The sequence below is a fragment of the Eulemur rufifrons genome, chromosome 12, assembly GCF_041146395.1.
Source record: "Eulemur rufifrons isolate Redbay chromosome 12, OSU_ERuf_1, whole genome shotgun sequence".
Classification (NCBI taxonomy): Eukaryota; Metazoa; Chordata; class Mammalia; order Primates; family Lemuridae; genus Eulemur; species Eulemur rufifrons.
This window is the reverse complement of record NC_090994.1, coordinates 23,130,445-23,157,223: the sequence shown is the minus strand read 5'-3', so window position 1 is coordinate 23,157,223 and position 26,779 is coordinate 23,130,445. Positions and strand designations below refer to the sequence as shown.

Sequence of the window (26,779 nt, the reverse complement as noted above, 5' to 3'; positions counted from 1 at the left end):
GGCCATGCCTCCACAGTCCAGCACGCCAAATGGGAGAACAAGCCCCCGACCCTGCACACCATGTGGAGGCCCACGTCGCCATGGACCTGAGTTCCGAACGTTGGGCCACAACCCCCAGCCTGGTGCACCAATGGGCAGGCCATACCCCAGAAGTCTCGCAGGCCCCTCAGGGGGCCACACGGTAAGGCAGGCCATGCCCCTTCATTCCCTGTGCCAGCCAGCCAGCCAGCCACACCCTTGCAACCCCGAGCACCAACCAGCATAACAGGTTCCCTGGCTCTGCATGCTGGCTAGGGAGCCGTGCCTCCACGGCGCTGCGGGATGCAACACCTGCAGTCTGGATCTCCACCATGGACGCACTATGCACAAACTGCCCACCACTGTGTGTTGCTATTATACCTTGTGGTGGATGGAGCAAATGCCCGTAACCCTGATGATGCCTGTGGCCTCCGCATAGATAGAGTCACCAAACAGCCAATTTCACCACCATGGGGAGACTCAGGAAGAGCAATCTCCCGCAATACCCACCTCAGTGGAGAGGGACTCGCCCAGTCCCCTGCCCAAGCTTCCGACAGTGGCCTGAAGACCAATACACCAATCCAAATGAACATCCCCCAGTGTCTGATTGGATTGTTGTTGAGCCTAAGAATACTGAATTATAGAAATGCCCCCTGTATTTCTGGAGACAAGATTTGATTTTAGAAATCAAATAAGGCTTGGCCTTAAGGAAAAGATAAATGTGTTAGTTCAAGAGCTGCCTCCTCTCAGGAGGGTGTCTTGCTGGTCAGTAGAAGCTGCATCTCAAGGAGACAGCTGTAAACTGGGCCTTTGGTTCTCACCTGTTTTGAAAGACAAGGCAGGCCTCCCTTAGGACCAAAGGTTGCTGGTGCTGCTGACAGGTGGATCCCCGGGGATGAGAGCTAATCAGATAGATATGCTAATGCCCAAGCCGGGCCCAGATGGAACCATGCGGTTAAAGTAATTAACACAAAGCACAGCCCATGTTGACTTCTGGGATCATCTCTGTCTCCAAGAACACAATCACCAGAGCCAAGATGTCTCTGTTTGTTGCTAAAGTAATAGCCTTATCATAAAACTTAGAAGTTTGCCCCAAGACGATTTTATAACCCATTGTTCCCCTAGTTAGAGTTAGTTAAAGGATCTGTAGTAGCCTTTTAGGAGACTTTGACTCTAAAGCAAACTGCCTGTTAGTATGCAAATCCCGTTGCCCTTTGCAACCAGAGCCTGTATGTACCCTATATAATACCTGTGTGGAGTTTCAGTCGGGGAGATATTTTATGCGGGTAAAATATTTCCATCCCGATACCCTCCTTTATCTATTTTCATAAACTTTCACTTTATAAACTATATCTTTGGCTCTTTGTATTATTATCGTCATTACTTTATCTTTTATTTCTGTTTCCTACTATATTTTTCATCCTTTGCGATGACCCCTGCCTGAGAGACCTGATCGGAAGAAAAACCTCTTTGCAGGGAGCGTAGCTAACTCCCCGCAGATTGTGACAACCACAGGGGATAGAGACAACACAGGAGAACAACCGTGTTACAGGCTCTCAGTGCATCCACTCCTCTCGCACTGGGTCAATAATCTGGGGTAGGACAAAAAAGCATTATCTAAGGACCTCTCCTCCTTCTCACAATGTAGGAGAGTTCCCAGCAATGGAGAATAAGCACACTGCAAACCTATCAACCCTGACCTGAGAGAAGAGGTTTCAGATGAGAAGAAACAAGCAAAAAACTACTGGCAACATAGAAAAACAAGCCAGTTTGACACTCTCAAAGGATCATAATAGATCCACAGCAATGAGTCCCAACAAAAACGAAAATGTCAAAATGTCAGAAATGGAATTCAGAATATTGATGGCAAATAAGATGACAAGAATTAAACAAAAAGTTAAATACCAACAAAAAGAAGCCTAAAAAATATTTCAGGATAACAATGGAAAAAATTAAAATGTCCCTAAACAGCTAGACAATGTAAGAAAGGCTATATTATAATAGAACTAAAAGAAATATAAGAGTCCTTCAGGGAATTTCAAAATACAGCAGAAAACTTCAACAATAGGCAAACCATGGGGAAGAAAGAATCTCAGAGCTAAAAGACAAGGCTCTTGCGCTAAGCCAGTCATGCAGAAAAGAGAGTAAAGAACTGAACAGTAACTCAGAGAAACATGGGACTATGTGAAGCAAACTAATATGCAAATTATAGGTATCCCTGAGGGAGAAGAAGAAAGAATAAAAAGCATGGAAAATCTATTCAAGGGACTTATTGAGGAAAACTTCCCTGGTATCGCCAGAGGTACAGACATCCAGATAAAAGATGGCCATCAAACACCAGGAAGAATCCTAACAAATTAGGACATTGCCAAGATACATACTCATCAACTTGGCCAAAGTCAAAACGAAGGAGAAAATTCTACAAGCAGCAAGATGAAAGCAACAACTAACCTACAAAGGAAAATCCATCAGGGTAAATACAGAATTCGCAGCAAACACTTTACAAGCCAGAAGGGATTAAGGCCCCATCTTCAGTATTCTTAAACAGAACAACTTCCAGCCAAGAATCTTATATACTATAAAAGAAAGTTTCATAAATGATGGAGAAATAGACTTTTCCAGACAAGCAAATACATGCTAGGGGGATTTGTCACTACTAGTCCTGCCCAACAGGAAATACTCAGAACTGCATTAGACATGGATCAGCACAACAGATACCCACCAGTGTAAAATCACCCAAAAGCTAAAGCTCACAGGTCTTACAATACAATAGCACAAGAGAGAAACAAAGCAATAAGGTACCACCCAACATGATGAACAGAACAGCATCCCACATGTAAATACTAATACTCAAAATAAACAGTATGAATGTGCCACTCCAAAGACATAGACTGGCTGACTGGATGAAAAAACACAACCCAAATATCTTGAGTATCTGCTGTCTCCAGGAAACACATCTAAACAACAAAGATTCATACAGATTCAAGGTGAAGGGATAGGGAAAAAATATTCCATGCAAACAGAAAGCAAAAGAGAGAGGTGTAGCCATTCTCATATCAGATAAAGTAGACTTTAAATCAACAATAATAAAGAAAGACAAAAACGTGTGAAAAAATGCTCAACATCACTAATTATCAGGAAATTGCAAATTAAAACCACAATGACATATCACCTTACCCCAGTTAGAATGTCTTTTGTTAAAAAGTCCCAAAACAATAGATGCTGGCATGGATGCAGAGAGAAAGGAATGCTTATACACTGTTGGTGGGACTGGAAATTAGTATAACCTCTATGGAAAACAGTATAGAGATTCCTCAAAGAACTAAAACTACACCTACTGTTCAATCCAGCAATTCCATTGCTGGGTATTTACCCAAAGGAAAAGAAGTCATTTTATAAAAAGACACCTGCACCTGAATGTTTATTGCAGCACAGTTCACAATTGTAAAGCTGTGGAATCACCCCAAGTGCCTACCAATTCATGAGTGGTATATGTACACCATGGAGTACTACTCAGCCATAAAAAAGATGAATTAATACCTTTTGCAACAATCTCTATGGAACTGGAGACCATTCTCCTAAGTAAAGTGTCACAAAAATGGAAAAACAAACACCACATGTACTCATTATTAAATTGGAAGTAACCAATGAACACACAAGTGCACAGAGGGAAGTAAAACTCAGTGGAAAACAACTGGGGGAGGGGGTAGGAGAAGAGGGGAATAAACCAACCTAATGGGTACTATTTGGGTGATAGGCACACCTATAACCATGACTCAAACATTACAAAAATGACCCATGTAACCTAAAACATTTGTATCTCCTTAATATTTTGAAATTTAAAAAAATGGAAGGATGTACCATAATCATTGATTATAATATTTAACATTATTATATGCATGGTTTGAAAGATTCAACATTATAAACATGTCAGTTCTTCCCAAATTGATATATAGAGTTATTTTAATCTCTATAAAAATCCCAACAGGTTGTTTATGGGACTTGACAAATATGTGACAAAAGTGCTAGTTAAATTCATGGCAAAAATGGCTATCCATGTGGCAGAAAATAAAACTGTATCTCTCTTTTATACTATATAAAAATTAGCTGAAGATGTATTGAAGACTTACTTATTAAAAGTAATAATATTAATGCTAAAAAATAAATCTAGCAGACTAAAATAATCTAGGGCTGTGAGAGACCCTCTTCGCTATATAGGAAACCCAAAAGTAAAAAGGAAACGATTAAGAAATATAGCCATATGAAATGTGAAAGTTTTCATGTAGCAAAAAGTTTACAGAAAAATTATAGATATGGAAAAAGTATTTGTCATGCAGATAAAAAAAAAAGGTTAATATCTAAACATTCCAAAAAACCCTTCCAAATTATAAGAAAAAATAAAAAAATTACAAGGAAATACTCAAAGGACATGCAAAGGCAATTAGAGAAGGACAGATCCAAATGAATGACAAGTATATGGAGAAGATACTCAAATCCACTAGACGTCGGAAGAAAGCAAATTAAGATGTCAATGACATTAATTAATTTATATCCATCAGGCTGGCAAAAAAGTAAAAAACCAATCACACTTATTGCTGGCAGAAACGTGAGGGAAAGATTCATCTCACACGTACAAAAGGAAATATTGACATGCCAACTTTAAAATACAGATTTATTGAAAGATATTTGCTGATTATTGCTAATAAATTTAATATGAATAATATTATAAATATACAGCTATAATTTATATTTAGAAAACTTTTTTAAATAATTCAAAAAATTCATTAGGATAAAATATGTGTAACCTACTTTACCAATCCTTTCTTCAAAGCTCATAATAAAAATATAAACCTTACAAGATAAATCCCATCTCTTTATGAGGTGGTTCAGAGTATTGGCTCTGGAATTGAGGTCTGAGATGACTTAACCTCTTAAAAACTCTAAATAGCTTCATTTTTAAAAGGTTGATAAGCATAGAAATAAATGTTTGTAATCTTTTTTATTGCCTGACAACCAGAAAGTGAGCACAATGCCTAAATAATGCACAAAATGAATAATTAAAATATGTATAGTCAGAAATGAATAACAATTCCCTAAATTAAGTTACATCATTATCACAGATCTTTGTTTTCTTTCTAGGAATACTTAAACATTATTCTTACGTGAATAAATATGCAATATCATGAGGCCTTAAGATGAGATAAGACTGTTTCCATTCTAAAAATCTATGCAATAATTCATCTGCCCCACCAGCTGTAGAAATCTTATCTTTATCTGACCACAACTCCAATGATGACAGCACAACAGTGACTTTAAATTGGGTGAACATCTAAAAACAGAAGAGATAAATATATGCAAAATTAATCTCATGTTATTTTACAATAACCTAGAAATTAATTCAATGTTTTCACAATTCCACACTCAGTTTATATTAATCACTTAATTATCCAAAAATATCACATCAAGTTCATGTAAATTATAATTTCAAAACAAAGAATTTTTTTATATGATAAGAACAATACTTACTAAATTCACAAGGCCAACAATTTTGATGACTTTATTTGTTACGATCATGCTATCAGAGCCCAAATAATCATACTGAAAAACACAATTAATTTTATATTTAAATACAATTTATTATATAATATTTTTATATTTATTCTTCATCTACTGTCAGAGATTTGAGGTTGCTTTGGGGTTCAACAGTTCAAAATGAAACATTAATTAATAAAACATGATTATAAACTGGATTCTTCATACATTGCTAGCAAAAATGTAAAATGGTACAGCCACTCTCAAAAATAGTTTGGCAACTTCTTTCAAAACAAAGAATGAACTTACTATATAGCCCAGCAATTTCACTCCTGGGCATTTATTTCAAAGAAATAAGAACTGATGCCCACACAAAAACCTGTACATGAATGTCCTTAACAGCTTTATTCATAATGGCCAAAAACTGGAAACAACTCAGTAATTAAATGATTAAACAAACTGTAGTACGTTCCTACTATGGACTAGGACTCAGCAATAAAAAGGAACTGACTGCTGATACATGGAACAGCTTGGCCAAACCTCAAGAGAATTATGCTGAGTGTAATACAACAATCTTAAAAGGATACATACTGAATGATAACTTTAAGCGACATCTGCGAAATCATAAAGGAGAACAGCTTAGTGGTTGCCAAGGGCTCAGAAGGGGGAGAGAGGATGGGTGTGACTCTAAAGGGACAGCATAAGAGAGTCTTGCAGTGATCGGACTGTTGAGTATCTTAATTGTGGCGGAGGTTACACAAAGCTACTTATATGATACTATTGCATGAATTTACATACACAAATGCACACACAAATGAGTGTGTGTGTGTATCTATATATGCATATATTTGTTGAAATCTGAATAAACTCTGGATTACAACAATGTCAAACTGTATGTGTATGTGTGTGTGTGTGTGTGTGTGTGTATATAGAGAAAGAGAGAGAGAGAGAGAAATTCTCTAGCAGTGGTCCCCAACCTTTTTGGCACCAGAGACCATTTTTCATGGAAAGACAATTTTTCCACAGACGGGGGCATGGTTCCAGGATGATTCAAGCACATTACATTTATTACACACTTTATTTCTATTATTCTTACATTATAATATATAATGAAATAATTATACAACTCACCATAGGTTGGGGACCCCTGCTCTATAGTATATCATGCCTTGGATGTTCCACAGGACCCTCAAATTATCACAAACTACACTCATATCTAAAGTAAACACATTCAAAAATAAACTCATCACCTTCCCTCAAAAATCTGTTCCTACTTACATTTTCATTACTTCAGTGAATGGTATCATCTACCACATCCCACATTTATTATACTACTTGCTCCCTGAGAGCAGAAATTTTTCTCTTTTATTCACTGCTATATCCCCAATAACGAGAATAGCAACTGGTATCTAGACGATGTTCAAAAAATTCGTTAAGTACATGAATAAATCAAATCAATTTACAAGTCCTTCTAATTCAACCTCATCAGTCACTTTTCAAGTTGCCCCTTTATTTTCATTTCTAATACCACGAATTGATAAGTTTTCACCTTGATTACTAGAATAGTCTCTTTTTTTCTTTTCTTTTTTCTTTTTTTTTTTTTTTTTTGAGACAGAGTCTCACTCTGTTGCCCAGGCTAGAGTGCCGTGGCATCAGCCTAGCTCACAGCAACCTCAAACTCCTGGGCTCAATCCTTCTGCTTCAACCTCCCGGTAGCTGGGACTATAGGCATGCGCCACCATGCCCAGCTAATTTTTTCTATATATTTTTAGTTGTCCATATAATTTCTTTCTATTTTTAGCAGAGACAGGGTCTAGCTCTTGTTCAGGCTGGTCTCGAACTCCTGACCTTGAGTGATCCTCCTGCCTCGGCCTCCCAGAGTGCTAGGATTACAGGCATGAGCCACCGCGCCCGGCCTAGAATAAATAGTCTCTTAAATGGTTCCTTCTTCTCCAATTTTCCCACCAGCAAATAAGCCCCTACACTATTACCAAAATGATGACTCGAAGATGAAAATATAAATATGTCACTCACCCACTTAAAATATTTCAATGAATCTCCATAACCTTTAGGATAAAAATCCAAATACACTATCACTTCTTTAATTCATCTATTTTCACATCTCTCTTTTAACTCTACATATTAATGAAACTAAATTTCTTGTAGCTTCCTGAAAGGAGCCTTCTCTCACATTTATGTGCTCTTGCAAAAGAAGGTTTTGCACAAAATTTTCCTGGGCCCCACCCTCCACCCATTGCTCATTTCTTATATTCATTATGTGACTTACTGTATTAGTCATGCCTTCTTATCTTCCGTATTTCTGAAGCTCTGACATCTTGAGGCCTTGCTGACCCTGGAAAGACCACCCCTCTCAGAGCTAGCCAATTCCTAGAGATAATACATGACTGGCCTTGGAGTGTAACTTTCATACACAAGCTACTCAAGTCAGAGCCTACTTTACCAGGCTCTCACTCAGAGCCACTATTCCTTTGCCCTAATTATCCCAGGGCCAAGAATCAGGTGACTAGGGACTGTGTGTACCCCCAGGGCCCACTGGAATTATTCAAACTAGCCATCCTAAATCTACTTACCCAGCTTTGCCTGTTCTTTCTCACTGACACCACAATAGCAGCTCTTGACCACATGTCCCCTTGAGCCCTCTATCTCCTAGATGGCCCTGGTGTCCCCCGTGGCCCCGCATGATGTAGAGTGCTCCCTGCATGGTGTGAAGTGCTCCCTGTATGACATGGAGTGCTCCCTACTATTGGAAACTGCAAAGTAACATGCTATCTTTTCAATAGCAATTTTCTCCTGATCTGTTGGCCTGAATGTACCTGAATGATAAAACTTGCATTTTAAAACAGCCACTTGCATGCTCTTATATTAATAACATACCAAGTTATAGTTGTGTGTTTCCATGTCTGTCTCCATTATTAAACTGTGTTTTTATAGTACCATATGCTTCCCTCAATCATGGAACTAAATTCACTCTGCTACAGTTGTGGATATATAATTTACAAAATCACTGAATAAAATACCAGTATTATTCTTCTTTATATGCCCAACATATGGTAACAGAGATTTTTATAGCTGGCTCAATGTTTTTTTGTTGAAGAATATAGAAATGCATACACAGAGAAGAAATATTTAATCAGCATTATGTGGTTCACATGGCTGGCAATTTGGACGTGAAGTTCTTAAAACAACTCTCAAACTTTATAACAGAATTCTAAAACAAAAGAATTTTCATAACCTAAATTGTTCCCAAGAAACTTAGTCATATTTAGTAGAAATAGCTTAATTTGCTCTTAAATATCTCAATTTTCCCTTACATGTTCCCTTTGCCCTTTTCCCTGTACCTTAATAAATCCAGTATTTTCATATCCTTCTCCAAATCCCTTCTGTCTCTAATCTCAACTCTGTCTTCCTGACAGGCTCAAGCCTAAGAACAGAACTGGAAATGAATACTACTCATATTCTCTGTCGTGTTCCATAGGTGTGACAAATGAATGCTACCATCAGAATAAAACCTGAAAAGTATATTTTTCCCTATTTTCTGAAATCTTTCAAATATTCGAAGAAATAAAGCCATATGCGGTTGACTGCAAACTAAGTTATCACCCCAAGCTTCCAAAGTTCAAAAGCCCTCAAACTGTTTATGGGAATTAAGGATCTAGAGGTGTATTTTATATCGGGAAAACAATGGGCAGGAACAGTGCACTATCAAAAACTGCTTTAAAAAGCCTGACATGATAATGTAAGTACTTCTCATATATGTTTATACTACTACCACTTTTTCCCCAATAAATATTTTATAAGGTAAAACATTCCTTAGATTACACACTGCTCTTCAAGACTTCCTAAAATAGGAATTAAAAGTTTAAAGAATTTCACTTTGACCAAAATCACCATTAAAAGATGGTATGTATGGATTGAGAGAGACCCTGAAAATGTGAAGTACCAGTAAAAAAAGAATCATTTTGTTCTGCAGCATTGTTATATAAAGATTTCAAAATAAAACATTTCTGACAAAACTGATATAATTTTGACTACTTAGTTTTTCAGTTTGCATATTTTCCCACTACTGTTTCTATGACATTCAAGCGAGAAGATTGGGAAAATCAATACATTTGCATCAAATGTTTAAAAGCAAAGAAAAAGCAAAATACATACCAAAGCTTTGTCCACCACAATATGTATTTCTAGATAAAGAGGAAATAAATCTGGAATATCTGATTCCAACTAGAAAAAAAATAGCAGCATATAAAACTTGAAAATTTTCATAATTTGTTTATCATGAACTCTTTATTATTAACACACCACTTACAGGATATTGCAAGGTGTTTGCTTCATACAACTAGTTAATATCAACATAAAGTGCTTTGAGTTTTAAGGCAAAGGACGCAAGTAACAAGAACACTGGTTATAAAGTTATAACATATACTTCAATAGATTTACAGCTTCCAGTTTGTGAACTAAGAACAAAACACTCAGCATTTCTAACCATCTATTTCATTTCAACATCAGAAATAAACTTCTGCTTTATAAATTATACAGGTGTTAAGGACTTTTAAAATGGTTACATTTTTCACTCCTTTCTGTATCCATGTCCTTTGCAATATGACTCTGCAGTGCCTCCCATCAAGAGGTAAGTCTATTTCCCGTCTCAACCTAGGCTGGGCCTTGTAACTTGCCTGAGCCAGTAAATGCAGTGGAAGCGCTGTTGTGCCAGTCCTAAGTCACCTTTCATTCCGCCCTCCTGGTCTTGGAACCCCTGCTTGTACACATCTGGCCAGTTTGTCAGTTTATAAGAAACAAGTGGGCTCTCACCCACCTTGTCCACCCAAAAAAACAAAACAGGACAACACTTAAAGAAAAAAGAAGCTGCTGAATTTCTGTAAGAGAGCATTGTACTGAACATACCCACCTACCATCCCATCCCCCACATCCAGCTCAGTGGCATCCATGAGGAAGGTAGCCCATGTTCTGGTGTGGTTTGCTGGTGCCAGAGGAACAGGTACCAAACTATTCTCAAAGAATTATGGCTGCGCGTTTTGAGCTGTACAGAGGCTCCCTAAAGGATTTGCTCAAGGGCTTTCCTTTGTCCTCCACCGTGAAACTTTCACAGGGCTGGAGAGGACTCCTAGGTGGTGTTTGTGGAAAGCATTTAAAGGCAAATACATGGGCTGCAGCCACCTATAGCAAAGGAAAACCGATGGGACAAGCAGCAGTCACGCTGAAAAGCCCAGGAAGAAAGAGGCTGAGGAAGGTTATGGGTGGGAAAATGAAGGCTATGAAAATCTCTGGCATATACTGGGAAATACAGAAGGCAACCCACAATCCCAGGGCCAGACACATGCTCAGAAAACACTTGAGAAGACACTAACTTTCTCCTGGCTGATCTTTATGCATTGTGCAACCAGGCGTAAAGGCCAAGGCAGGCAGGTAAACATCTAGAATAAGTGTTGCAGGTGTGCCCTGAGTCCATCGGTGAAAACTGAAAAAGGATTTTTGGATTTTTTTCTCCACTCATTTAAGGAAATCTCTGTCAAATCACGAGGTGACAACTTAACTAGCAATATTGTTAACAAAATATTTCTTTACCTTAGAAAAGTCAGTAAACAAACAATCCACAACAAGCAGCAAAAACAAACCCTAGTGGGGAGTGAGGGCAAATCTGATTTCCAGCATTATCACATCAAAATACCCAAAATGTTCAGTTTTCAACAAAAAGAAATTATGAGACATAAAATGAAACAAGAAAGTATGACCCATTTTCAGAGAAAAAGGAAATATAAATTGCCCCTAAAGGAGCCTAGACATTGGACTTACTAGACAAAGACTATAAATTAACTGTTTTAAATATGCTCAAAAAAGCTAAGGAAAACCATGGGCAAAGAACTAAAGGAAACCAGAAGAATGATGCCACAATGCATAGAGAATGTCAATAAAAATATGAAAATTATAAAAAGGAAACTGTGGAGCTGAAAAGTACAATAACAAATGAAAATTCACTAGAAGGATTCAGCAACAGAGTTGAGCAGGCAGAAGAAAGATCAGCAAACTTCACATCAATCAAGATTATTCAGTCTTAAAAGCACAATAAAAAACAAATGAAGAAAAATCAACAGAGCTAAGAGACCTGTGGGACGAAATCAAGCATAACAACATATGCATAATGGGAGTCCCGAGAAGAAGAGAAAAAGAAAGTGAAGAAAGAAAATTTGAGGAAACAATGGGAAAAACTTCCCAAATTTGATGAAAGTTAGGAATCTACACATCCAAGAAGCTCAATGAACTCCAAGTAGAATAAACTCAAAGGAATCAACACCAACACACATTATAGTTAAACTATTAAAAGCCAATGATAAAGAGAGAACCTGGAAAACAGCAAGAGAGAACAGTTCATCAAAAACAAGGGATCTTCAATAACAATATCTAATTTCTCATTAAAGAATATGGAGGACGGAGGCAGTGGGATGACATTGAAAGTGCTGAAAGAAAAAATCTGTAAACAAAGAATTCTATGTCCAACTTTGGTAACACCTTGATCTCAAACTTCTAGCCTCCAGAACTGTGAAAAAATAAATTCTTGTTGTTTAAGCCACCCAGTCTGTGGTACTTTCTTATGGCAGCACTAATAAACTAATACACTGCCCTACAAGAAATTCTAAAGGTAGTCCTTCAGTCCAAAATGAAAGCACACTAGACAGTAACTAGAAGCAATAAAAGAATTTAAGAACACTGTGAAGGTAAATACATTGGTAAATATAGATGCCAGTATTATTACATTTTTGCTTTGTAATCCCTCTCTTTTTCCCAGATGATTTAAAAGAAAATGCATAAAACCATAATTATAAATCTATGTTAAGGGAAATGTAATGCATAAAGATATGATTTGTGATAACAACAACATAAAGAAGGTGAATCCGTATAGAACCAGAGTTTTTATATACTATGGAAGCTAAGTCGGTATTAATTCAAACTAGAATTGTTATACATTTAAGATGTTAATCGTAATAACCAGGGTAACCACTAAGAAAATAACTAAAATATACACAGAAAAATAAATGAGAAGAGAATCAGAATGATACACTAGGAAAAAATCAACTAAAGAAGGTAGTAATAGAGGAATTGAGAAACAAAAAGGATCTAAGACATTTAGAAAACAATCAGCAAAATGTAAAAAGTCTTTATCATTACTTATTTTAAATGAAAATCCTAAACTAATTAGAAGAGATTGGTAGAATCTATCTAAAAAACATGATCCAACTGTATAACGTCTACAAGTACTTTAGGTACAAAGACACACATAGCATAGGCTCAAGTGAAAGGATGAAAAAATTCCATGTAAATAATAAACAAAAGAAAATTGGGATGGCTATACTAGTATCAGACAAAAATAGACTTTAATTCCAAAATGTTATGAGATAATGAAAGACATTCTACATTAATAAACAGGTAAGATTTTTCCCCAGGATTCTGTCCATTTCATTGGTTTTGAGTTGTTTCCACCTAAAGTTATTCATGATGTATTCATTTTTTCATTAACTGAATGATCTGCAGTGATAGTACCCATTTTATTCCTGATATTCATGTATTACTCGTTCCTTTCCTTTTTTGAGCAATATCTGCAGGAGTTTTCCACTTTATTGGTCATTTGCAAGCTCCCTTCATCATTTCTATCAGACGCTTGGTTTCAGACTGATTGATTTTCACTCTTAACTTTTTTGGTTCCACACTTCCTTTCTTTGCTTCTGATTTTCTTTTCCATTTTAACTTCTTAAGGTGGATGCTTTGCTTGTTTTTTTCTAGTTTTTAGGCCATAAATTTCCCTCTTACCTATCATTTTAGTTTCATCCCACAAGCTTTATAGTATCTTTATCATCTAGTTAAAACTATTCTCAAACTTCCAGTATGATTTCTTTTGTGACCCATGGGTTATTCAGAAGTATTATTTTTATTTCCAATTTCCGAAGATACCAACATTTGAGTTTCTTTGTTACTGTTTTTTTTATTATTGATACATAAAAAATTTTATTAGAATCAGAAAAAAATCTGATTTCAATCTTTGAAAACTTTTCTGAGACTATCTTTATAACTCAATTTATGTTTTATTTTTTATAAATGCTCCATGTGAATTTAAAATACTAGGGCATATTGCTTAAGATGTGGAAAGCTGGAAAGAGTGTCATCCCCAGGTTAACAACAAGAAAAAGCCAACTAACCTACAAAATCATAACTTTTCTTCAGCCCATCTGATACTAGAAGTCCAGATAAATTAACAACTTCAAAACTAAGAAAGTAAAATTGCCTCCACAGACAGACGGCACACAAGCCCTTCCTGACTTTGGGAAAACATGGGAGACAGTCAGGGGATCACGTAAGCAGTTAACATTTAAGTAATACCTTTCAACAAATTAATAAAACCCAAGTGTAAGCCCATGTGTATTAAACTCCTGGAAGCAAAAGACACAAGTGAAATATTTGCCTATTCAGTAAACAACCTCTCAAAGACGCTTTTCTGTACGACCTCACTGGGTGTTGCCGAGAATGTCTGGGGAAGGACAAGAGACCCGAGAAAGCCTCTCTCATAGCACAGGCCTAGAGGGAAGCGGCCACCAACACAAGAAGGACAAAAGCCCTGCCCAGATAGCTCTGCACTATGTAACAGAAGTCCTAAGCTGCTGGAGGAAAGACAGAAAACCCTACTGTCCTCAAAACACAGATGAAGACCCTTTACAGTTGAGAAGAAAGAAACAGAAAAAAATCTCTCTAACCCTGGGAGAGGGTGAGAAAACTATCTGTGCCCAGTGCATTAGAGCTGCAGTCCCCATCCCCAGGCCACAGGCTGGTACCGGTCCATGGCCTGTTAGGAGCCGGGGCACAGCAGGAGGTGAGCAGTGGGTGAGCAAGCAAAGCTTCCTCTGTATGAACAGCCATTCCCCATTGCTGGCATCACTGCATAAGTTCCGCCTCCTGTCAGATCAGTGGTGGCATTAGATTCTCACAGGGGTTGAACCCTACTGTAAACTGCACATGTGAGGGATCTAGGCTGCGCACTCCCTGTGAGAATCTAACGCCTGATGATCTCAGGTGGAAATGAGGCGGTGACGTTAGTGCTGGGAAGTAGCTGCAAATACAGATTATCATTAGCAGACGACTGCACAATACGTGTAATGTGCTTGAATCATCCCAAAACCATCCCCTGCCCCCATGGAAATACTGTCTTCCCTGAAACCGGTCTCTGGTGTCACAAATGTTGGGGACCTTTGCATTAGAGGCCTCCTACTGATGGAGGAGAGGTGGGGTAAGTGAGAAAGCCTCATCCTCAAGACTCAAGCACATAGACCTTGCCTAAATAATTCAGGACAGAGACGACAGAAAATATTCTCCCACTGTCCACAATCAGGCTAGAAATCACCTAATAACAAGCAAGCAGCAGAAGGGGCAGGTTCATGGAGAGGTCCTCTCCGAGGTACAAGCTCACAAAAAAAGCCTAATACTAAGAGAAAATTAGGGATATTAAAAATAAAAACCTGCCAGCAATCCAATTTCCACCCAAAGCAAAATGTAACACCATAGAAGTTTTAGGCTAGTATTGAACTAAAAGAAACCATGACAACAGGCCGGGCGCGGTGGCTCACGCCTGTAATCCTAGCACTCTGGGAGGCCGAGGTGGGCGGATCGTTTGAGCTCAGGAGTTCGAGACCAGCCTGAGCAAGAGCGAGACCCCACCTCTACTAAAAATAGAAAGAAATTATATGGACAGCTAAAAATATATATAGAAAAAATTAGCCGGGCATGGTGGCGCATGCCTGTAGTCCCAGCTACTCGGGAGGCTGAGACAGGAGGATCGCTTGAGCTCAGGAGTTTGAGGTTGCTGTGAGCTAGGCTGACGCCACGGCACTCACTCTAGCCTGGGCAACAGGGTGAGACTCTGTCTCAAAAAAAAAAAAAAAAAAAAAGAAACCATGACAACAGCAAAACCCAAACCCTCTGAGCTCTTAACCAGATTGACTCGATGTCCCACAATAAAGGCCTAGCAGAAGAGGCGTGCCCATTTCCAGTAATAAATACTACTTACCTTAGTCTGTGCTGTCCTAGATGTAATGTTTGGCTTTGCACAAAAAAAATCGTAAGGCCAAAAGAAAATATAAGAGAAGAGGTGTGCACTCTCGAGAAACAAGGTAATCAACAGAACAAGATTCAAATATAACCCAGAAACTATAATTATCACCTAATTTAAAATAACAATTATTAATATGTTAAATTCTCTAGGAAAAAATGTTGACATCTCTCATGAAAAGATAGGAATTGCAGCAGAGATAAAAACTGTAAGAAACAATCATATTTAAATGCTAGAAATAAAAAAAAAAACAGCAGAGGTAAAAGATGCTTTTTCAAGGGGCTCAGGAGTAGACATGACATAGCTGAGGAAAGAATCTGTGAACCTGAAGATATGTCAATAGAAATTACGTGAACTGATATACAAAGAGAAAAAAGTAGAGGGTGGAGAACAGAGCAACCACGAGGTGTGGGGTATTATCGAATGCTCTGTTAATAATATACTTGTAATCTAAAAAGGAGAGCTGGGGAGAGGGAGGGAGGAAGGCATTGAGAGAGAGAATAATAACTACCAAAAACAAATAAAACAAAAATGGATACTTCATATTCGAACTGGTGAAAACCAAGGATAAAGAGAAATCTTGAAGGCAGCCAGAGCAAAAGGAGAAATTACATACAAAGGAACAAAGAAAAGACTTACAGAATTCTCTTCAGAAACCATGCAAGCCAAAAGACAATGAAGTGACAACTTGAGAGTGTTCAAAGAAAAACACTGTCTTCCCAGATTCACTACCCAGCAAGAACATACTTCAAACACGAAGAATAAATGCTTTTTCATACAAACAATAACTCAAAGAAAACAACATAAGCAGACCTGCACAAGGAGTGTTAAAGCCTGTTCTTCTGAGAAAAGCCATGCACTTTACATTTATCAACATTACCCTTTTCTTGAATAATGCAAGAAACACAGATCACTTTAACTCTGTTTATATCCTGATAGTTTATATGCATTTCTTATTGGGTATTTTAATTCTCTATATTCTTAACCATAAAAATTATTGTTTTTCTGCATAATGTTCCTTTGCATTGACACATACCTACCACTCATTTTGCTGCTTATTATCCCTTCCAACATTTAGACCATCCTTCAAGAGTTATTTTCCTTCTGCCTAAAGAATATCCTTCAAAAAAATTTTAGTGAAAGGCTGTTTCTGGTAAAGTCTCTCATTTTTTGTTTGTTGAAAATATAATTCATTTTGCCTTTATTTGTGAAGAATGCTTTATCGGTATGTTAAAATCCAAGTTGGCAATTATTACCTTCAGCATATTGAAATGACATTTATGTTCTCTTTCAAATTTCTTGCTCTTGTTAAAAAGTCAGCTCTTAGTCTGTTATCCTTTTGAGAACTAACCATTTTCTTTGTTAGTCTCCAATATTTTTCATTGTGCCTTGATTTCCTGCAGTTTCACTATGAAACATAAAAGTGTAATTCTTTTAATTAATCTTGCTTGGCATTTATCACATTTCTTGAATCTGAGGTTGTGTATCTTTCATCAGCTCTGGAAAATTCTCAATCCAATTCTTACCAAAATTGCTTTTGGCCCATTTTCTTTCTCTCCTCTCCTGAGATTTTAATTGCTTTTCATTACATCTTCTTTTTCTCTTATCCTCTTACATATATTTTCCATATATTTCTCTTACAGCATTCTGGATACTTTTATATTTCTTCTGAGATGTCTTACAGTTCACTAATTCTCTCTGTGGTTGTGTCTAAGCTGCTGTTAAACACATTTTCTGAGTTCTTTTGGTTATTTATTTTTACAATTTCTAGATGGTTTTTTAAAAATACATTCCATCACTTCTTCAGTTTTTAGTTTAAAACAGCATGGTACTGGCACAAGAACAGAGACATAGATCAATGGATTAGAACACAGAACCCAGATATGAATCCATCCTTCTATTGCCATCTGAGCTTTGACAAAGCAGACAAAAACATACACTGGGAAAAGAATCCCTATTCAATAAATGGTGCTAGGAAAATCGGATAGCCACATCTAGAAGACTGAAACAGGATCTGCACCTCTCACCACTCACAAAAATTAATTCATGGTGGATAACAGACTTAAACCTAAGCCATGAAACTATAAGAATTCTAGAAGAAAATGTTGCACAAACTTTTATAGATGTCAGCCTGGTCACAGAATTTATGAGGAAGACCCCAAAAGCAATCACACCAACAACAAAAATAAATAAATGGGACCTGATCAAATTCAAAAGCTATGCATAGCCCAGGATACAATCAATAGAACAAATAAACAACCTATAGAATGAGAGAAAATATTTGCGTGCTGTATATCCGATAAAGGCTGATAACCAGAATCTATAAAGAACTCAAGAAAATCAGCAAGAAAAAACCAAACAACCCATTAAAAAGTGAACAGAAACTTTTCAAAAGAAGACAGACTAATGGCCAACAAACATATTAAAAAATGCTCAAAATCTTTAATCATCAAGGACATCCAAATCAAAACCACAATGAGATATCACCTAACTCCAGTAACAATGGCTTTTATCAAAAAGTAATAAAACAAGAGATGCTAGCAAGGATATAGAAAAAAAGGTACACTCATACACTGTTGGTGGGACTGCAAACTAGTACAACCTCTATGGAAAGTAATATGGAGATACCTCCAAGAACTAAAAATAGAACTACCATTTGATCCAGCAATCCCACTATTGGGTATTCACCCAAAGGATAAAAATACTTTCTATAAAAAAGACACCTGCACTTGAATGTTTATGGCAGCACAATTCACAATTACAAAGATGTGGAGACAACCCAAGTCCCCATCAATACATGAGGAGATTAATAACATGTGGCATATGTTTACCCTGGAGTACTATTCAACCATAAGAAAAAAATGACAAACTATCTCATATTATCCTGGATGGAGCTGGAGCGCATTCTTCTAATTGAAGTATCACAAGAATGGAAAAACAAACACCACATGTACTCACCATTAAATTGGTAATAATTGATCAACACTAACGTGGTCATATGGGAAGTAACATTCATCAGGTGTCAGGCAGGTGGGAGGGGGCAACAAGGGATGAGTACATTTACACCTAACAGGTGTGATGTGCACTGTCTGGCAGATGGGTACTCCTGTAGCTCTGACTTGGGCAGTGCAAAGGCAATTTATGTAATCAAAGTATTTGGTGCCCCCATAATATTCTAAAATGTAAAAAAAGACACTTGCACTGGAATGTTTATAGCAGTTCTTTTTACTTTGAATTCACAATCTGAAAGATGTGGAAACAACCCAAGTGCCGATTAATACATGAGTGGATTAATAAAATGTGGTATATGTATACTATGGAGTCATAAAAAAAATGGTAATCTAGTATCTTTTGTAACAACCTGGATGGAAATGGAGAGCATTCTTCTTAGTGAAATATCACAAAAATGGAAAAACAAACACCACATGTTCTCAATACTACATTGGAACTAATCAATCAACACTTATGTGCACATATGGAAGCAAGACTCAAGCGAAATCAAGTAGGTGAGAGGGGAGAGGAGGGCATAGGTAAATTCACACCTAACGGGTACAATGCACACTAACTGGGTGATGGGCACACTGATAACTTTGACTCAAACTGTACAAAAGCAAATTATGTAACCAAAAGGTGTGTAGCCCAGTAAAATTCTCAAATAAAAAAAACTAATATAAAGTGAGTCATAAAAAGTAAACAATAGATTAGTGCAAGAAGAAAAGGTGATATATGGTTTCAAGGAAATTGTTAAGAAAAGATGAGGATGTTCACAAGGAAAAGACATTTGCTACAGCTATACAATAGGCTAATAAATTCATTTTTAAAATAAATAGAGGCAATAACTGCTTTAAAAGTAGTAATAAAATATATACTACTTACTTTTTCACTTATGAAAATGTTATAATCCATTGGGTTTTTTTCTATGCTTCTGTTATTGTTGTCAAAAATTGAAAATTCATTGTTTTCCTTCCCTAATTTATAAAGAAGATGCTGAAATTCAATTGCAGATTCCAGAGGCTCAATTCCATAAGAAACATTTTCAAGTTGCAGTATTCCTCTGTAAAATTAAGGATAAAATTGTAAGTGCTTTTAATCAAATCTATATTATGAAACTCTGACAAAATCCAAAAGAAAAAAGTGACAAAGATATAAAACATTTTGAGTCCAGTATTTTGATCTAAACTCTGTCTTAGAGAGGATTCTGAAGAGACAAAAGATTACCCTAATCCACAAAACCAACTTTCCATTTTTTTGTTTTTATAGTTACAAAAGCAGGAGAAATTACCTTATCAATTGCTAGATGCACAAGCATACACTATTACAGTGATCAAGTACTAATAATTCCTCTGTTTTCCAAGTCAGTAACTTAACTATCTTAAACATAGCTCCTCCCACTCTTGTAGTGAAGAATGTTCAATTGTCATTTCTGTGATTAAGAAAAAAGAGAGCAAAGAGGCCAAGAAATCTAAACCTTTGAGGGAATTATAAATATCTCTGTCAATGAAGAAAGTGAGGAAAAATAAGAGAATTAAAAACATGTTCAAAGGAGGATATCACTGAATAATCTCCACATAGGAATCCTCTTCCAGCTCCACGCTTAATATGAACAGAACAAATTGACAGTAGCCAAATAGCATAATTATGGTGTTCCGTAATCAATGGTGGAAAATAAATAACCTGAGTCCAGAACACGTGCTGAGTGTGACAGCAGAATTCGGATATCCTTCAATATTTCCTTGATAGTGGCATTGAGTCTGGAAAAGAAAAAAAGTATGGTTACTTAGGAATTGACAAAACATTGTAATGATTTCCTACTTCTATATTGATAGAAATCTCCTGAATGTTTTTCACAGGCTACATTGTGGTCTATAACAGTATGAGTAAAGTGACATTCAGACATGTTGAGTGAAACAGTACATACTGTATGATACATGCAGTCTGAGAACAGGCAAAATTACTTAATGGTGATAGAAGTCAGCCTTGTGCTATGTTTAGGGGGGATTTGATTGATGTGTGCAGGAGCTACAGACCTTCTATATCTTGATCTGAATTTTCTCAAGTGTACACTTAAGGCTTGTGTCCTTTACTACATATGTGTTCTATCTCAATTATTAAAAATTGTTCATAAAGAAAAAAAAAAAAAAAGAAAGTCTCCCCATACCTGCCACTGTCGCTATATCAACTACTCTTTTTAGATTATGATTTGGGATTACTATTTTATACTCTGCATCCAAAGCATTACCTCATGTTACATAAAATTATTTTCCAATATATAAATTTAGGTCATCAATTAAAAGACAAAGATTGTAGATCTGTATTTCTTTAAAAATCTAATATGCTGCTAAAAAGAAGCATACAAAACTATAACGACACAGAAGATTGAAGGGCTGGATGCCAACACAAACCAAAAGGATGACTCTGAAGCTATATTAATACAGGAAATGTGGACTTTAATGCAAGAAGCACTACTAGAGATAAAGATGGAAGTTTCATAATAAGGGTTTTTCAATTCACCCGGAAGATACAAATATTCCAAACTGGTATTAATAACACAGCTTCAAAATATATAAAGCCAAAATTAAAAGAACAGTAAAAATAGAAAAATATACAATTATAAAAAAGATTTTTAAACCTAATTTTTTTCAGTAACTGATAAAATTAGGCATTCAAAATCTACAGAAGGTTTGAACAACATGGTTAGTAAATGATCTAATTAATATATGTAGAACACTATATCTAAAATCTTTAGAATACACTTTCTAAAGATACATGTAATATTTACAAAAATAAAACCATATTCTGGGCAGTAAAGTGGGACTCAACATATTTCAACAGACTAAACCTGTACAGTTTGGCCTCTGACCACAGTACAATCAAGCTAGAGATATAGAGAGTAGCAAATGTCTCAGAAATAAAGATTATATAATGTCCAAGATTCAATGGTGTTATAAATTTGTTATAAATAAATATAAGATTTGTCATAAAAACACACTGCTTTATGATGGAACTAAGAAATAAAAACATAAAACGAAAGTACTTATTTAATGTAAAAAATGCTTTTTAAAAATCTATAAAACATAGAACTTAAATCTTACCTCAATATTTGAAGAATGAGAATTCACAGATCCCTGATTATACAAATAAACCATAAAATTATCTGCTACGAAATATCTGAATATAAAAAGAGTGAGAAAATGTTTTAAATTATTCTTTTTAAAACATATAAAGCAACAGTCAGTAAACTGACACCCTAAGCCAAACTCTGATCCACCCTGTCTTTTTTAAATAAAGTTTTATTGGAACACAACCACACTCATCCACTTACACATTATCATGGCTGTTTTCCTGCTACAAGAACAGAGAGGTTGAGTGGTTTTGACAAAAACCATGTGGCCCTCAAAACCTAAAATATTTACTATCTGGACCTTTAAAGAAGTAGTTTATCAGCCTCTGCTTCAATCTCTTCTTCACTGTAAATGGTACCACTTCCTCCTGGTTTCCTTCATGTGTTTCCTTCTAATTTTATCAAGTCTCTTTACTTGGATCCTTCCTTCATCCCTTAAATATTTCCATGGCATTCAATGCCACGTTGTTTTTCCTTCTCACCTTTAACACTTGCCCCACCTCTATAGATTTTATTGTTCATTTCTGTGGCTTCATTTGCTACCTATATAGCAAGACGGCCTTACTATAGCTTTGTGGTATATTTTGAAGTCAGACAGTGTGATGCCTCCAGCTTTGTATTTTTTGGCCAAGATTACTTTGGCTATTCATGATCTTTGGTAATTCCATAGGGATTTTAGGATTACTTTTACTATTTCTGTGAAAAATGTCACTGGAATTTTGATAGGGTTTGTATTGAACCTGTAGATTACTTTGGACAGTATGTGCATTTTAACTATATTAATTCTTTCAATCATTAACACAAGGTATCTTTCTATTGATGTCTTCCTCAATTCCTTTCATCAGTGTTCTATAGTTGTTAGTGCACAGTTCTTTCACATTCTTGGTTAAATTTATTCCTAAGTATTTTATTTTTTGTAGCTATTATAAATGGGATTGTTTTCTTGATTTCTTTTGTGGATAGTTTATTATTAATGCATAGAAATGCTACTGATTTATGTATCCTACAACTTTATTGAATTCATTTATTGGTTCTAACAGTATTTTGGTATAGTTTTTAGGGTTTTTATATATTTTATATATATATGCACATATATATATATATATATATACATAAAAGATCATGTCATCTGTAAACAGGAACAATTTAACATCTTTCTTTCCAATCAGGATGACTTTTATTTCTTTTTCTTTCCTAATTGCTCTGGCTAGAACTTCCAATACTACGTTAAATAGAAGTGGTGAGAGTGGGCATCTTTGTCTTGTTCCTGATATTAGATGAAAAGCTTCAACTTTTCATCATTGAATACGATGTTAGCTGTGGCTCTGTCATATATTGCCTTTACTGTGTTGAGGTACATTCCTTCTATACATAATGAGAGTTTTTATAATGAAAGAATGCTGAAACCACACATTTTCCCATGTCCTAAACTAAATTAACTGCCTACTGGACATTTCCCCTGGGATGTCCCACAAGCACATCATAACCAGCTTCTTCAAGAATGAGCCCATGTTTCCCTTAACTCACATGATGTTCTTCTCCCTCTACCCTACCAAATCCCCGCCACCACTATGTTTAATCTATTAATACATCTTTTATTCTGCCACATCAGCACTTCTCACAAACAAACTAAAATTCCCTACCTCTACACAGTCATAGTTCTGCTTCCCATTATTTCTCGTATAAAGCTATTTGCAATAACTTCCTAACGGTCATTAGGCTGTCATAATAATTATGCAGGTAATTTCCCAAAACAATATACATTTGCCCTATCCATCTCCCAAGCTCCAGTCCCTACATTTCTTAACAATGTGTATAGTCGTAGTAAGATGTTCAAATGCAATGAGAGCTCTCTCACTTTCCCTCTTACACTCTTCAAAAGTTCTTTGCATTATCATACACCATATTCTTCTTCTCTTCTGTCTAAAAGAGTGAGTCAACCCTTTCTTTGGGAGAATTCTTTAGTATCTTACACAATGAATTACTTATTTACACCTTTCATCTCTTTTTCTCACTTTAAGAAACGTCCCTCAGCCACAAAAACACTTCCTGTCTTTTCTTAATTCTTAAGAAATACTCATCTAAGCCTCTTCTTTCTCTGCCCAATGTTCTTGAAAAAGTTATTTTTACTTGCTACCTCCAGTTTTGCATAATTCACCTCTCCTGAATACCATGTAATCTAGTTCTATTCCCAAAATTTAACTGAAGCTGTCCTCTTGACTGTCACAAATGCCTTCCAAGCCAGCCTTTCTCAGCTGGCTTTCCATCAGAGAATTAAACCCTACAGAAAACTACTTCAATGATTTTCTTAATTCTCTAAAAAGTGGCACTTGGCTAGTACTATTCTCCATAAACTATTCACCAGCTCTCCAACAGTGTAAGATCTAATTTCTATAGTAAATCCCTACTCCCTATCCCTCATGGTGGTCCCACCTCTCTGAGGAAACCGTCACTGACATGATCAGTCACAGATTTACTTCTTTTTGTGACATCCTGCCCTGAGTATAAAGCTCCTGCTGGTCCTGCCAACTTAATATCATATAGACCAGTATTCAGGAGATGAGTGCCTATTTCTTCTGTTCCTAACTTCCATTTCCAAAAGACTACCTGAGCCGTTAGAACCAAAAGTTTAATTAAGTCACAGGAGAGCATTTGTTCAGCTGAGAAAACTAAAAATTTAAATAACAAATTCATTTATTTTTCTCCATACTCCTTTTTCTAAGTAAATAGCTTCACAGAAATAAAATTAAATCCAAAAATAAAAAATAAAAAATTACCTTTGCTTAAGGTGCACAGTATATGGTCTCTCATCTATTGGAATAATATAGGATATCTGTTCCTAGAGAATCCAGAACAACTGAGAGTGAAGACAATGTTAATATTAAGAAGCTAAAGAATAATTTATATCGATTAATCCCTCCAAAGGCTTAAAATGTCTTTATTAAAATGTCTTAATTAAATGTTACATATCATTTAAATCTGCAACAAATTACCAAAAAAGTAACATTTACTTTATAATCCATTCTTACTATTTCCACAAAAATAAACCCAACCTGAGGATTTACATAGGATTAGAAATCTACATGTAACTAAATTGTAAATTCTTAGGAAACAATAGACCATGTGCTATGCTATAATGCTTATTTAGGTGGCATCATTGGGACAATAAGGTACTCTACATCAGTGAAGATTACTCTATCAGGCACAAGAATTATTTAATCATTTCCTTAAAAATCCTCCTAAGATGTATTGCCTATTCCCTGTATTCGTAAGTAGAAGATTATTCTACAAAATTTGACATTGTCTTTTATTCTATCCCTACTAATTTCAAGTCAGAACATGGATGACAACAGGCTGGAAAATCTGTAGTTCAGTGAACCTGAGTGATGGTATTCTATCCAGCAAGAGGGAGCATGTGAAATGCAAGAATTAGAGCATCAGTGAAAAGAAAAATTAGTTAAAGCATATAAAAATGAAAAGGATATAAATATCAAAACACAGAAAAAGTACAGAAAAAGATAAGCATTCAAGGATCTCTGAAAATAAGAAGCAACCAGGATACTGTACAGATCAAAGAAGAATAAGGCAGGTAGTTACCAGGTCAAAAATGAAACCAGAAGATTAACATCATTAGCAGTAAGTCAAGTTGATATAATCCCTCCGTCCCACCCCCCAACCCCTACCGATGTAATGAGAAGAGTACTTTTCACCTCCACAGTAATCTTCCCTAAAACTCACTAATCATGAGAAAATATCAGACCAACCCAAATTCATGGGTATTCTACAATATACCTGACCAATCCTCTTCAAAACTGTCAAGGTCATGAAAAACAAGAAAAGAATGAGAAACAGAGTAAAGGGCACTGGGAAGACATGCAATGTAGTTTCCTGGGCTGGATCCTGGAGCAGAAAAAGGATATTAGAGGAAAAATTGTTGAAATCCAATAAAAATAGTTTGTTGACTAGTTAAGTACCAATGTTAATTTCTTATATTTAACAAATGTAAGTTTTCAACATGGCTATATAAGATTTAACATTAGGGAAAACTAAGTAAATGGTATACAAGAACTCTCGGTTAATATCTTTGCAATTTTTCTGTAAGTTTAAAATTATTCCAAAATTGTTAAAGATTATTTTCAAAAAAAGGAAAATCAAAAATATACTGAGGAAAGAAGCAAAACAGGCATGTGTCAGATATAAGGCAGAAATACGAAAAAGAAGATCCTTATACTAAAGTAGCAGAGTATCCTACTTTTAAAATTTGCATTGGTGAGAAAATAGTTCCTTACTGAGTCTGATCTGAATGTGATAACTAAACACAGATCCTGGAGCATCTTTATCATTTTTTAAAATGAACTTGATCTGGAAGTAGTTACCCTACGCAGTCCTTGGATGAATATTTTGTTTTCTCAAAACAAAACCCTATTATAGTAATTAATTAAGATGTTAGTGTACCAAGGAATATGTCAACTATACTTCTACTAAGGGAGTTATTATGAAATGCCTTTTATTTTCAGGCTATATAGAGAAATTGGGGTAGATCTCTAAAGAGTGTAGAGGACTGATTAATGATATTGAAAAAGTATGGAAAATTTTTGTTTTAATTTCTATAACAGGCAAACGATCTACTTTGATGATTAAGCAGTTTCATCCTTGAGACATCATCAAGATGGCAGAGTGAGGCCACTCACCTCTACAAAGAAGTACTAAAACAGTGAGCAGATAACCACATAGCAAGTAGAGCATCTAAGAGAGAAAACTGGGAGTCAGCAGGGAAATGACAGGGAACCTCTAATGCGCAGAAACAGAGGGAACTAAAGAAGCACCAGCCTGGCTGGGATTGGCTCAGAGCCAGAAGGAATTCCCCCCTGCAGGGAAAAGGTAAGTGAGAGATCCCCAACAGTCCACTTTCCCACCAGAGATGCATACAGTACTAGCCACAAGAGAGCCCCTCAAGCCTCACAGGCCCTGAGCCTAGT

General features: G+C 36.1%; 1 protein-coding gene across 1 annotated transcript in view; it reads right to left on the bottom strand.

Annotated features, from left to right (window-relative positions):
• LOC138393670 (disintegrin and metalloproteinase domain-containing protein 32-like) overlaps window positions 1-26,779 on the bottom strand; it is a 109,482-nt gene that overhangs the window by 67,465 nt on the left and 15,238 nt on the right. Inside the window, exons 3-9 of the mRNA XM_069485048.1 lie at window positions 24,578-24,639; window positions 21,772-21,847; window positions 20,354-20,430; window positions 19,556-19,733; window positions 9,724-9,792; window positions 5,545-5,616; window positions 5,181-5,347 (exon numbers count right to left, since the gene is read on the bottom strand). Coding sequence (XP_069341149.1) covers window positions 5,181-5,347; window positions 5,545-5,616; window positions 9,724-9,792; window positions 19,556-19,733; window positions 20,354-20,430; window positions 21,772-21,847; window positions 24,578-24,639 — 701 coding nt within the window. The remainder of the gene's footprint in view (window positions 1-5,180; window positions 5,348-5,544; window positions 5,617-9,723; window positions 9,793-19,555; window positions 19,734-20,353; window positions 20,431-21,771; window positions 21,848-24,577; window positions 24,640-26,779) is intronic.